The 12500-nt window shown below is 42.0% G+C and overlaps 1 protein-coding gene across 10 annotated transcripts in view; it reads left to right on the top strand.

Moving 5' to 3' along the window:
- celf6 (CUGBP Elav-like family member 6) overlaps window positions 1-12500 on the top strand; it is a 65063-nt gene that overhangs the window by 40839 nt on the left and 11724 nt on the right. For 7 of the 10 annotated variants that reach the window (XR_012394135.1, XR_012394133.1, XM_073930135.1 and 4 more), the window contains exons 4-6: window positions 588-716; window positions 5274-5353; window positions 5813-5956. Coding sequence is in view for 7 of the 10 variants with exons in the window: in XM_073930135.1 (XP_073786236.1) it covers window positions 588-716; window positions 5274-5353; window positions 5813-5956 (353 nt within the window). In the remaining 3 variants the exon portion in view is untranslated. The remainder of the gene's footprint in view (window positions 1-587; window positions 717-5273; window positions 5354-5812; window positions 5957-12500) is intronic. The other 3 variants (XR_012394134.1, XM_073930138.1, XM_073930140.1) reach the window with 1 other exon arrangement.

Genomic DNA, 12500 nt, shown 5'->3' with positions numbered 1-12500 from the left:
TTAAAATCAGGATTTCAGCTGTCTTTCTTTCTGATTTTTTGACTTCTCCTGCAGTTTTTGATGTCAAAAAGATCTAACTAAACCATAAAATGCAGTCAACAGGGTATGAAATATTGATTATTCGCTCTCCAGCTCTTCCAGTGGCATGAACGGATTATGATAATTAATATAGAGCATAAGCGCACATTCAGTTAAACAGCAGAAAGTGCAGTTAAAACAGACTCGCACAGCATGTCTGCAGCAAAAGAGAAAGTGTTTGACAGATAGAAGTGTGTTAGGATGATAACCCTTGTGTGCTGTTGAGTCATTTTCATGTTTGGGAGTGATTTTGAGGCTTAATTTGGCCAAAGCTTTTTCTGTGTTTCAGCAAATGGTATGACTTTTGGTGACAAATCTTATTCTGATCATCAGTAAACATGACAAACTTTACCTGTTCCCATCAGGGAAAACCAGCAGCAATCAAGAATGCATGATTATCTGCTGTCATGGCTTTGCAATCAATAAATCTGATTATAAAGGAAGTCAATGGAGCAAAAACAGAACCAAACATGTCTCTGTGTGTTTGTTTGTGTGTGTGTGTCTCTCAGAGGAGCGTAAGCTGTTTGTGGGGATGCTGGGGAAACAGCAGTGCGAGGAGGACGTTCGGTGTCTGTTCGAGGCTTTCGGTCAGATCGAGGAGTGCACCGTCCTGCGGGGGCCTGATGGGGCCAGTAAGGGTCAGCACTGACACAACTCTATGATCACACACACACACACACACACACACACACACACACACACACACACACACACACACACACACACACACACACACAATGGAATGAAAACTACATCTCCTATGATTCCACAGTCACTGGGTGCGTCTCAATCAGCACTCTTGTTCACTAGTCAGTGCACTGTAGTGTAGCTCATCAGTACCCTTACTAGTCCAACATTTTTCAAGATATCTTCTTTTGTGTTCGACAGAGGAAAAGCTACTCAAAGAGGTTTGGAAAAAGTGAGTAAATGATGACTGAATGTTCACTTTTGGTTGAAGTGTCGCTTTAAATAATGTCACTAGTTCCCTTGTTCACTAGTAAGTCCACCAGGCATTTTAAGTGCTGTCAGTCACAAAATTCTTCCAATGCATTGAAACATTTGCACCCTAAATAGTCCCACAGTGCACTATGAAAATCAGGTTGCATCGATACACACTATATATGAGCCCTTAACGGAAGTTTAATAGCGTGAAATATGAATCACGTGACCCAAATCATCAAACGTAACAACAAACGAGAGACGCTATTGTCTAAAAACAATCTGTTATTTATTTATTGTTATACAACAGTTCTGCTGCTCGAATCTGATTGGCTGATAGCCACGAGATATTAAAGCAATATCAGCACTTATACAGCCTCTTCACCCTTGTGTATTACTCCGCCCACACTAGGACTAACAAGGGACTAAATTCACTACAGTTTGACAAATATAGCAGCTGCTGGACAATATAATGGACAATATATGTGTAAACTATTTATAAATAAATACTTTTGAGGTGTTTTAGTCGAGAAAATAGTTGTTTGGATTGCAACTTTGCAGTTTATTTATAAGGATAGTGTCTATTTTAAATAGATATAATATTAGAGATACAGCATGTTAGCAGCCATCAGCCTGTCATACCGAGCAGAGCAAAGATGTTCGGCCACAAGATGGCGACAGAGACCACATAATAAGTCCTCAGAGGAGAAAAACTTGGTAAATTTCAAACTACAGCTGATCAAATCATCAAAAGGCAGGTGAGTGACATTCTAAGTCCATCTCTCTCTTTTATATGTTGTAGTGCTGTATTTATACCATAGTAATCTGCTAGTGTTTGCTTTGTTTTGTCGTTTTCGGGGTCAATTATTGTGATCTCCTGATTGCAGCAGAGAAACACTGGGAAATCTCTGTAGACTGGTGGCATTTCATGCTATTCAGTCTTATAATCTTAAAATGTGAGCAAACTCAGCTGTTTTGTCATCACTTTAGACATTACACTAGAGAATCATTCCAACACTAGCTCTACAGTGATGTCAGTAATTGAGCAGCGGTTTCTGCTGTTCTGACGTCAGTTGCAGATGGAAAAAAGTAGTTCCTTATACAAAAGGGTTTTGAGACTTCATTTTCATGTTTCTATTGATAATGCAGTCGAACTGTTGTATAAACAAAATCTCACACGAGTAGCAGTGCGATATGGCTGTGTCTTGTCACTGGTGAGGGACACTACGGCCCTGCTGCCTCAAGCCAATGCACGCCTCCCACCAGTGCCTATATCCAGCGGGGTTTACATGTGCACATTAAAAAGCATTGCATGCAGCTCACCTCGCAACTGCACCAAGCTTGCAGTAACAATCCAGTTCCCCTCTCGACGTTCTCTTGTGTAACCCCACCGGGTTCTACGCCACCCAACCCGCTCCGAGCTGATATCGAACCGGCGACCTTCCGCATGGGAATTGGTTGCTCTAACAAGGAGGCTAAAGACCATGGCCTTTAGAGTCTTTCGCTAGAGCACCTTTAGAGGTCAGAGGAGTGAGGTTTACCTGCACAGCACACACTAGGTGGCCTCCATTACACTCACCCCGCTAAACCTCACTCCCATCTGGGTCACGACACCAATGTAACCCCACCGGTCCTACGCCACCCAACCCGCTCCGAGCTGGGATCGAACCGGATGGGAGTTGGTTGCTCTACCAAGGAGTGAGGTTTACCTGCACAGCACTTACTAGCTGGCCTCCGTTACACATGTCACAGTGAAGAGAGCCAAGTTACTTAGTGCTCGAAATCATCCACACGACCTACTAATGAAGAATATAGGCTGATTTCACACAGCCGCCATTTTTAAAAGCGAAATCGAGGCTGCGATGGAATGAAACCTGGAAGTCTCATAGGGAGTTGCATAGGAACGTTGTGTACTGGGCTGAATATCTTATCAGCGAAGAGAAAGTGACACAAATTTATCATTTCATAGTCTTCCCAGGGTGAAGCAGTGGCGCAGTAGGTAGTGCTGTCGCCTCACAGCAAGAAGGTCGCTGGGTGCGAACCTCGGCTCAGTTGGCGTTTCTGTTTGGAGTTTGCATGTTCTCCCTGCCTTCGCGTGGGTTTCCTCCGGGTGCTCCGGTTTCCCCCTCAGTCAAAAGACATGCAGTACAGGTGAATTGGGTAGGCTAAATTGTCCATAGTGTGTGTGTGAATGTGTGTGTGTGTATGTGGATGTTTCCCAGAAATGGGTTGCGGCTGGAAGGGCATCCGCTGCATAAAAACTTGCTGGATAAGTTGGCGGTTCATTCCGCTGTGGTGATCCCGGATTAATAAAGGGACCAAGCCGACAAGAACATGAATGAATGAAGAGTCTTCCCAGTGACCCGAAGGTCCGTTCTGAATGAATAGTGAAAATAGAAAGGGATATCAGAGCTCATTTTCAGCTCAGTTAAGGGAAATGGCACTAGTTAGCTGCATTTTCTTTCCCAAACACATGAATGTACAGAATCTTTCACTATAGGAGACTTGTCAGGATACTGAAATAAAAGAAAAAACATCAATTTCCCACTAACATTTTAGGCACTGTTGATGGCTTTCCTTAAACAGCGCTGATTTGCCATTGTGTTCACGTGCTCAACAGAAATGATTGTGATTGGCCGTGTAGGTCATCAGTTTACCCACCGCTGTTTACTGAGCACAAACACAGACGAGTCGAGCGATCTGCTTGATGACTTGACTGATCTTCACGGCTGCTTCGCACTCCAGTGTCCGTGTATCTGTGTTTGCACTGGGTGAAGAGCGGTAAACTGAGTGCAAACGCATAGACACGGAGACTGGAGCGCCTAGCAGCCGTGAAGATCAGTCGAGTCATCCGCGCTCAGGAGTGCTTTAATGTTAGCCGGTTTTAAAACTTCAGTACAGGGACAACACTTTTACAGACAACACGAGGGTGTGCAACAGAGGATTGCAGGGTTTTATCACTCACCGGGTTACATAGGCTGAAGCAGGGAAGCGTCCCCACAGTTTTTAACGCCCCATTCACACGGGGCTTCAGCGTCAACGCTTGTCTGAAGGCGTGTTTAAAGTTCGGGCTGAATTGATCGTCATAGCAGCATCAGCCAATGAAATTCAGTCAGCAATAGGCCACTGTCTGAGCTGGTGTATTTGCATATGTAACGGAGGCCAGCTAGTGTGTGCTGTGCAGGTAAACCTCACTCCTCTGAACTTTAAAAGGTGCTCTAGCGACAGATGCTAGAGGCCATGGTCTTTAGCCTCCTTGTTAGAGCAACCGACTCCCATGCGGAAGGTCGCCGGTTCGAAACCAGCTTGGAGCGGGTTGTGTGGTGTAGAACCGGCAGGGTTACATTGCCATGGCCTCTAGCATCTGTCGCTAGAGCACCTTTTAAAGGTCAGAGGAGTGAGGTTTACCTGCACAGCACACACTAGCTGGCCTCCGTTACACTCACCCCTCTAAACCTCACTCCCATCCGGGTCATGGCACCAATGTAACCCCGCCGGTCCTACGCCACCCAACCCGCTCCGAGCTGGTATCGAACCGGCGACCTTCCGCATGGGAGTCGGTTGCTCTACTAAGGAGGCTAAAGACCATGGCCTCTAGCGTCTGTCGCTAGAGCACCTTTAGAGGTCAGAGGACTGAGCTTTAACTGCACAGCACTCACTAGCTGGCCTCCGTTACACATACAGCAATCTGATTGGCTGACGCTTCCGTCGGCGCTTGAAAAGTTGAGCTAGTCCCAACTTCTGCAGCGAGCAACGCCTCTGAAGCGGCGCAGATGGATCCGCAATGCAGTTCGGCAACGCCTGACGTCACCCATTCAAAGTGAATGGGAAGCGTTGACGCTGACGGGGAGTAACTTGTGCCATGAACTGAAGCCTAGGCGGACACTTGAGCATATTACTCTTAAAGAGATTGTGATGTTGTTTGAAGCTGAATTGCTTTTAATTGTTTAGATTAAACTGAACTGAATGATATTAAAGTGATGTTTACACCATTTCTACATTTTGAAAACGCGGCAACAGCTGGAGGTTTGTAGTCCACAGCATGTTACTGCAATGTGTACAGTGCTGGTCCTACACTTCCGGGTTTCTTCCCACAGCAGCCTCGCTTTGTTTTTTTTAAATGGCGAACGCGTGAAATAAGCATATAGAGTGCTGACTGAGACGCAGACAGTATCTTCAAGCCTTGTCTTGGTTTGTTGTGAACACTTGCTCTTTTTCTGTTTAAGGTGAGTGTTTGTGTGTTTCTCCCACCACAGGCTGTGCGTTTGTCAAGTTTTCCAGTCATGCAGAAGCTCAGGCTGCGATCAACAGTCTTCACGGAGGACAGACGATGCCTGTGAGTCTCGGAAACTTCACTGAACACACACTGTTTATGAGTTCAATGTTAATGGGGGTCAGAAAACACAGTATAACCGGCTGCAATGCTGTATTTCCTGAATTATTCACAGACTCAAATGATTATGTCAAACACCGATGCATTCAGAAAGGGAATGCAGCCTTGCTCTTGCTCATTCTGTGCAGTTAAATTTCTCCAGTGAGTATTTTAGGTTTCCCCCTTACGTAAATCTGGCTGTGTGTGTGTGTGAATGTCATCCTGATGCTCTCCTGAAATGAGATTATTTTAGTGACGGTGTGACGAAAGCCTTGATCAGAGCTTATCAAAACCTGCAGATCCACTCTAGAGCAGAGTGAAACACCTGCTGCCTCTGAAAACACTTTACACAGACCTGTCGGTCTCCGTCTGTGTGTGTGTGTGTGTCTGCAACTGTTTATGTGTGTGTGTGTGTGTGTTCAGGGAGCGTCGTCCAGTCTGGTGGTGAAGTTTGCAGACACCGATAAGGAGCGAACGCTGCGGCGGATGCATCAGATGGCGGGTCAGCTCGGCATCTTCAGCCCAATGAGCGTCCAGTTTGGAGCGTACGGCGCATACACACATGCTGTGAGTCTCACACACACCAGCGCTGATTAACAGGAGCTCTCCTATCACACTTTGAGTTTCCCTCGGCATTTGCTGTTCATGTAACTCTGCTAGACGCCGCAAAAGTAAACCGATAATCTTGGCGCAAGTCTCGACTAAGGGTGCGTTCACACCTGTGAATGGATTCAGTTGTTCTGAAACAGAGATTACAAATGTTACATTGTTGCTCTTTGCTCTTGGAGCGGTTCGCTTTCACACTGCAAAGTTTCTAAACGGTCCAAAAGAGCTAAAACAAGTCACGTGCGAGTAAACTCTCCTCACATTGGTCAGAGTGTCAGGGTTTATTTTGCAGCGTCCCGCTCAGCTGTCAGGAGAGGTGGTGGTTTGGTGGTGATTGACAGGGTGCGCGCGCGACGTGTCTGAGGAGAGATGCGGTGGGGAGGGGTGAGAAGGGTGCGCGACGATGCCTATTTGAGTACCGGGAGGGAGACGTGAGATTACCAGGAGATCATCACTCGTTTGCGGGCATCCGGAGACTCGCGAAACTTCCCGCCCTACTCATAATTCTCTCTTCATATAGCCGTATGCCTATTACATATGCATAAACACTGTGATATAACCGCGCTCGGATCGGATCGCTTTCTCACTGCAATCAAACCGCTCCAGGGTTCGTTTCAATCGAGCCGAGACCACCTCACTCAAGTGATCTCGGAGCGATTACTTTGGCGCGGAACAGAGCGTGATTGCCCTGTTCACATATGCCAAACGAACCGCGCTAACTGGGCAAACGAAACACGTTCCCAAACAAAAGAGTAGGTGCGAAAGCACCCTAAAGTTTTGAAGGTGATTTCAGAACCAGCATAAAAGGGAAAAGCTTAATATACTCTCAATATAGTTCAAGAGTTGACACTTAGCTGATGATTGATTATAAAGCGGTTTGGGATGCTGTCCAGGGAGAGAGCCCTGAGCTAATAAGATCCTCGAGCCCGGGGCTCCCTCCTGTTTGCAGGGCGAGAGGGGAGTTTGAGCTCAGGTAGATCTGGAGAACTCCCCTGTCATAGTGGCTGAAGAGCAGATAGTGATTGCTTTTTAAAAAGAGAAAAGTACTTGGTAGGAGCATGTCTATGGTTGCGATTTGGATCAGTCAATAATCTTAAGTTGCATATTTTTAAGAGGAAACCAGGGGAAATACACGTGAGCACGGGGAGAACGTGTAAACTCCACACAGAAACATCGGCTGCTTTGGTAAAGGCTAGAACCAGTGACGTTCTTGCTGTGAGGAAACAGTGCTAACCACTGGGCCACCGTGCCACCCATCTAGGAAAGGAGGAGGAGTAGGGGTGGAAGGGAGGATTCTTCAAAACGAAGATGGCTGTGATATGGAGCTGAGGGTATTTATAATGGCTTTGGAATTGTCTGATTAGTGCATTGAGAATTGGATAATGCAGATCAATCATAAGCACGTGATCCTCTCGAAAATCGTTTATAAATAAACTAAAAAAAAAAGAAAAAAGTTCTCGGTATAATTTTTTTTCTACACAGAAAGAGTTCAGTTTCCTAAGAACATACATTTTCTGATGCACTTTCTTAGCAACAGCTTCTGAGTTCTGCTGGAGCTTAAATGTGGAATCAAAGTTTGTACCAAAGTACTTTTATTCTTGCACCTTTTCAACTTGTTTTCCATTACAGTTTTTCTTGTTTGCTTTGACCTGGTTAAATAAACTAGGTTCCACTTTATTTTCATTTTCACTATCCCAGCAGAGCAGAAGATCGGTCTTGCAAATGTGTAAACTCTTTCTCATTGGGTTGACACATTTTCCTTACCATTTTTCCAAACAGTTAACACGGATGTCATTCAAGCAGTCCAAACTCCATTGTTTTAGTTATGGTAACCAAACAGAAACCATCTATTCCTAACCATTAGAAACTACCAAGATCAGTATGAATTCACTGAAGCACCGGTTTGACACTCCTTCACACAAATCTTCAATTAGCGATCAGCCAGCAAACATTAAAAACGTTGGAAGGTCTGTGTTGTTCTGTGCCAGCATGGATGGAGGAGGTCAATAGTGGCCTATACTCCCTATAGATTTGACTCTATATTGGTTTAAATGTGTTTTATTTAATATTTACAGTATTTTAATACTTTTGTCTGCTTTTACAGTATTTCAGTTTTCAGCCACAGTTTGAAAATTGTCATGAATTCAATATAAATTTAATCAAAGCATTTCTTATTCTGGATTCAATTCTTTGCAAAAGGCAAATTTGACAGCCCAAATACAAAGACAACAAATTGCATTGGCAATAGGCTACAATGACAAGCAATGGTGGTGCACTGACTTCTATATTTTGTGTTTTGTTGTCCAGTGTGTAATGATTACAGTTTTTCTTGTTTGCTTTGACCTGGTTAAAGAAACTAGGTTCCACTTCATTTTCATTTTCACTATCCCAGCAGAGCAGAAGACAGGTCTTGCAAATTTGTAAACCTTTTCTCATTGGGTTGACACATTTTCCTTACCATTTTTCAAAACAGTTAACACAGATGTCATTCAAGCAGTCCAAACTCCATTGTTTTAGTTATGGTAACCAAACAGAAACCATCTATTCCTAACCATTAGAAACTACCAAGATCAGTTTGAATTTACTGAAGCAGCGATTTGAAACTCCTTCACACAAATCTTCAATTAGCAATCAGCCAGCAAACCTTATATAAATGGTGGAAGGTCTGTGTTGTTCTGTGCCAGCATTGATGGAGGAGGTCAATATGGCTATGTCCTATACTCCCAATAGTTTTGACTGTATATGGTTTACATGTGTTTTCTCTAATATTTACAGTATTTTATTACTTTTGTCTGTTTTTTTATATACAGTATTTCGGTTTTCAGCCACAGTTTGAAAAATGTCATGAATTCAATATATATTCAATCAAAGCACATCTTATTCTTGATCCAATTCTTTGCAAAAAGGCGAATTTGACAGCCCAAATAGAGACAACAAATGCCATTGGCTATAAGCTACAATGGCAAGCAATGGTGGTGCATTTTGAGTTCTGTATTTTGTATTTTGTTGTGCATTGTGTAATGATTAATTGAAAGAGCTCATATACTTGTTTGCAAGTTGTGTTGTTTGAAGGTAAAACTAGCTTTTGTTGCATATGTTAAATGTTTTGAGATGATATGTGCCTTTTTCAAGCAAAATGTGTCATTTTGACCATGAGTGCCGCAGTTTAGGCCTGTGTGTGTTTACTGTTTTGAAAATGTGGAGTTTCAGTTGACAACTGCATCCAAGCAATCGAGAAAAACTGTAATCAAAGCATTTCTTATTCTGGATTCAATTCTTTGCAAAAGGCAAATTTGACAGCCCAAATACAAAGACAACAAATGGCATTGACAATAAGCTACAATGACAAGCAATGGTGCTGCACTGACTTCTATATTTTGTATTTTGTTGTCCAGTGTGTAATGATTACAGTTTTTCTTGTTTGCTTTGACCTGGTTAAAGAAACGGTTCCACTTCATTTTCATTTTCACTATCCCAGCAGAGCAGAGGACCGGTCTTGCAAATTTGTAAACCTTTTCTCATTGGGTTGACACATTTTCCCTGCCATTTTTCAAAACAGTTAACACAGATGTCATTCAAGCAGTCCAAACTCCATTGTTTTAGTTATGGTAACCAAACAGAAACCATCTATTCCTAACCATTAGAAACTACCAAGATCAGTTTGAATTTACTGAAGCAGCGATTTGAAACTCCTTCACACAAATCTTCAATTAGCAATCAGTCTGCAAACCTTATATAAATGGTGGAAGGTCTGTGTTGTTCTGTGCCAGCATGGATGGAGGAGGTCAATATGGCTATGTCCTATACTCCCAATAGTTTTGACTGTATATGGTTTACATGTGTTTTCTCTAATATTTACAGTATTTTATTACTTTTGTCTGTTTTTTTATATACAGTATTTCGGTTTTCAGCCACAGTTTGAAAAATGTCATGAATTCAATATATATTCAATCAAAGCATATCTTATTCTTGATCCAATTCTTTGCAAAAAGGCGAATTTGACAGCCCAAATAGAGACAACAAATGCCATTGGCTATAAGCTACAATGGCAAGCAATGGTGGTGCATTTTGAGTTCTGTATTTTGTATTTTGTTGTGCATTGTGTAATGATTAATTGAAAGAGCTCATATACTTGTTTGCAAGTTGTGTTGTTTGAAGGTAAAACTAGCTTTTGTTGCATATGTTAAATGTTTTGAGATGATATGTGCCTTTTTCAAGCAAAATGTGTCATTTTGACCATGAGTGCCGCAGTTTAGGCCTGTGTGTGTTTACTGTTTTGAAAATGTGGAGTTTCAGTTGACAACTGCATCCAAGCAATCGAGAAAAACTGTAATCAAAGCATTTCTTATTCTGGATTCAATTCTTTGCAAAAGGCAAATTTGACAGCCCAAATACAAAGACAACAAATGGCATTGACAATAAGCTACAATGACAAGCAATGGTGGTGCACTGACTTCTATATTTTGTATTTTGTTGTCCAGTGTGTAATGATTACAGTTTTTCTTGTTTGCTTTGACCTGGTTAAATAAACTAGGTTCCACTTCATTTTCATTTTCACTATCCCAGCAGAGCAGAAGACAGGTCTTGCAAATTTGTAAACCTTTTCTCATTGGGTTGACACATTTTCCTCACCATTTTTCAAAACAGTTAACACAGATGTCATTCAAGCAGTCCAAACTCCATTGTTTTAGTTATGGTAACCAAACAGAAACCATCTATTCCTAACTATTAAAAACTACCAAGATCAGTTTGAATTTACTGAAGCAGCGATTTGAAACTCCTTCACACAAATCTTCAATTAGCAATCAGCCAGCAAACCTTATATAAATGGTGGAAGGTCTGTGTTGTTCTGTGCCAGCATGGATGGAGGAGGTCAATATGGCTATGTCTTATACTCCCAATAGATTTGACTGTATATTGGTTTAAATGTGTTTAATATTTACAGTATTTAATTACTTTTGTCTGCTTTTTCAGTATTTCAGTTTTCAGCCACAGTTTGAAAATTGTCATGAATTCAATATAAATTTAATCAAAGCATTTCTTATTCTGGATTCAATTCTTTGCAAAAGGCAAATTTGACAGCCCAAATACAAAGACAACAAATGCCATTGACAATAAGCTACATTGACAAGCAATGGTGCTGCACTGACTTCTATATTTTGTATTTTGTTGTCCAGTGTGTAATGATTACAGTTTTTCTTGTTTGCTTTGACCTGGTTAAAGAAACTAGGTTCCACTTCATTTTCATTTTCACTATCCCAGCAGAGCAGAAGACAGGTCTTGCAAATTTGTAAACCTTTTCTCATTGGGTTGACACATTTTCCCTGCCATTTTTCCAAACAGTTAACACAGATATCATTCAAGCAGTCCAAACTCCATTGTTTTAGTTATGGTCACCAAACAGAAACCATCTATTCCTAACCATTAGACACTACCAAGATCAGTTTGAATTTACTGAAGCAGCGATTTGAAACTCCTACACTCAAGTCTTCAATTAGCAATCAGTCTGCAAACCTTATATAAATGGTGGAAGGTCTGTGTTGTTCTGTGCCAGCATGGATGGAGGAGGTCAATATGGCTATGTCTTATACTCCCAATAGATTTGACTGTATATTGGTTTAAATGTGTTTAATATTTACAGTATTTTAATACTTTTGTCTGTTTTTACAGTATTTTAGTTTTTAGCCACAGTTTTTATAAATTGTCATGAATTCAATATAAATTTAATCAAAGCATTTCTTATTCTGGATTCAATTCTTTGCAAAAGGCAAATTCGACAGCCCAAATACAAAGACAACTTCTGTTAGCAAGGCGAGAGGGGAGTTTGAGCTCAGGTAGATCTGGAGAACTCCCCTGCTGTAGTAGGTAATGAACAGATATTGATAGAGAAGAGATAACCACTGACTAGGAGCATGTCTATGGTGCTGATTTGGATTAGTCAATTAACTTAAGCTGCATGTTTTTGGACGGTGGGAAAAAAACGGGGAACCTGGGGGAAACCAACATGAGCACGGGGAGAATGTGTAAACTCCCCACAGAAACGTCGGCAGGCTTGGTAAAGACTAGAACCAGTGACGTTCTTGTTGTCAGGCAACAGTGCTAACCACTGGGCCACCGTGCCGCCCATCTAGGAAAGGAGGAGGAGTAGGGGTGGAAGGGAGGATTCTTCAAAATGAAGATGGCTGTGATATGGAGCTGACGGTGTTTATAGTGACTTCGGAATCGTCTGATTGGTCAATCATAAATTAGATAATGCGGGACCAGCTGCAAACAATCATAAGCACGTGATCCTCTCCAAATTAGTTCATAAATAACCTTCACTCATGATTATCGCTGTCCTTACAATCTATATTTGTTAATAAGGATAAAAACTGTGTCATCAGCATATTTGACTATATGGCTGTTGTCCTCAGTGCTGCGACATTCGTTTGTATATAATATAAAAAGAGTTGAGGACAGTACGCAACCCTGTGGAGATCCTACTGATGTAAAAGCATGTCTGAAA

This window comes from Danio rerio, chromosome 18 (genome assembly GCF_049306965.1).
Source record: "Danio rerio strain Tuebingen ecotype United States chromosome 18, GRCz12tu, whole genome shotgun sequence".
Classification (NCBI taxonomy): Eukaryota; Metazoa; Chordata; class Actinopteri; order Cypriniformes; family Danionidae; genus Danio; species Danio rerio.
This window is presented reverse-complemented; position numbering and strand designations above follow the sequence as displayed.